This window comes from Equus asinus, chromosome 8, assembly GCF_041296235.1.
Source record: "Equus asinus isolate D_3611 breed Donkey chromosome 8, EquAss-T2T_v2, whole genome shotgun sequence".
In the NCBI taxonomy this organism is placed as follows: domain Eukaryota; kingdom Metazoa; phylum Chordata; class Mammalia; order Perissodactyla; family Equidae; genus Equus; species Equus asinus.
The window spans coordinates 36,785,053-36,786,698 of record NC_091797.1 but is presented as its reverse complement, the minus strand read 5'-3'; the positions used below and the strand labels follow the sequence as shown (position 1 = coordinate 36,786,698).

The following is a 1,646-nucleotide window of genomic DNA, read 5'->3' as shown; positions in this document are numbered from 1 at the left end:
TGGATGATCTCTTTGTTCTTTTCTCAATAATCTTTCAATATTACATTGACAAGGTTGCTCAACATCTTGCTGTAATCAGGATATAATTGTAGATTAAAGCAAAAATGAGGATTTCATCTCAGCATCTCTGGTCCCTAATTCTCAGTGGCTTCCTTGTACTGTTGATAGCCATCGCTAGCAGTGGATATTTAGAAATCTCAGCTGGAATTTCACATATCACTGCCAATATGTGGATCAACAATCAGAGCTCACTAGATGATTTTATCTTATTGGGATTTTCTGACCGACCCTGGCTGGAGACACCACTCTTTGTAATCTCTCTGGTGGCTTACATCTTTGCCCTATTTGGAAATATCTCCATTATCCTAGTTTCCCACCTGGATCCCCAACTTGACAGTCCCATGTATTTTTTTCTCTCTAATCTCTCTTTTCTGGACCTCTGCTATACTACTAGTACTGTCCCACAGATGCTAGTCAACCTTAGGGGACCAGAAAAGACCATTAGCTATGGTGGCTGTGTTGCCCAGCTCTATATTTTTTTGGCCTTGGGTTCTACTGAATGTACACTTCTGGCTGTCATGGCCTTTGACCGATACGTTGCTATTTGCAAGCCTCTTCACTACCCCATCATCATGAACCAGAGACACTGTATCTACATGGCCACTGGGACCTGGATTAGTGGTTTTGCTAACTCCCTTGTCCAGTCTACTCTCACAGTCTTGGCCCCAAGATGTGGACAGAGGGTGATGGACCATTTCTTCTGTGAAGTGCCTGTTCTTTTGAAACTAGCTTGTACTGATATTCACATAAATGAAGCTGAGTTCAATGTGCTAGGGGCTTTGCTAATTCTGGTGCCCCTCACCCTCATCCTGGGCACTTATGTGTTCATTGCTCGGGCAGTAATGAGAATCTGGTCTGCTGAAAGTCGCTGGAAGGCCTTTAATACCTGTGCTTCACACTTGCTGGTGGTCTCCCTCTTCTATTTTACAGCCATCAGTATGTATGTGCAGCCTCCCTCTAGCTATTCTCGTGACAGGGGGAAGAGCATGGCTCTCTTCTATGGGATTGTCACACCTACACTCAATCCATTTATCTATACACTGAGGAACAAGGATGTGAAAGCTGCCCTGAGAAGGGTACTGGCTAAGGAGTTTTGGGTCAAAACAAGATGATCTCTGAAAAGGAGACCTAACAAGAGAGGGTGGATGTGTTTGCCTTACAAAGAAGGTGTCAGACAGAAATGGGAGTGATGAAAGAACAGTGTATCAAGTGTCATAAAGTTCACCAGTGGAACAGGACCAAGAAAGAAATAATCAACTCTTGGTGATCTCTATATAGCACTTTTCCACTTATGAGAATATTTGTTTTAAAATATTGAATTCTACCAAATCATGTCACTTTTCTCCCTAACCCCAACTACTATTTAACTTAGTTTCAGGGGGAAAACTGGTATAATATCTAGAGAACAGATATTTAGAAAGTTTAGAAAATATATTTGGCATAAATTATTTTTAAAAGAATCTCAAGTAAATTGAAAATGATTGCATCTTTCAAAAAAAATGTCACTACTATACTGAGTTAACTTAATCAACATGTGTTGACAGCATTTAGTCATCTTCCGACATTCAATATCTGATTATATCATC

At 40.6% G+C, this 1,646-nt stretch overlaps 1 protein-coding gene across 1 annotated transcript; it reads left to right on the top strand.

Annotated features, from left to right (window-relative positions):
- The first annotated feature begins 227 nt into the window (after positions 1-227).
- On the top strand, positions 228-1,172 carry LOC106843476 (olfactory receptor 2B6-like). Its single transcript, XM_014860509.3, has one exon. The coding sequence runs from the start codon at positions 228-230 to the stop codon at positions 1,170-1,172; it is 945 nt and encodes a 314-aa protein (XP_014715995.3).
- Positions 1,173-1,646: the final 474 nt, after the last annotated feature.

Excerpts from the sequence above, each read along its gene's own strand:
- LOC106843476 (XM_014860509.3), top strand. The coding sequence starts at position 228 with ATGTGGATCAACAATCAGAGCTCACTAGATGATTTTATCTTATTGGGA.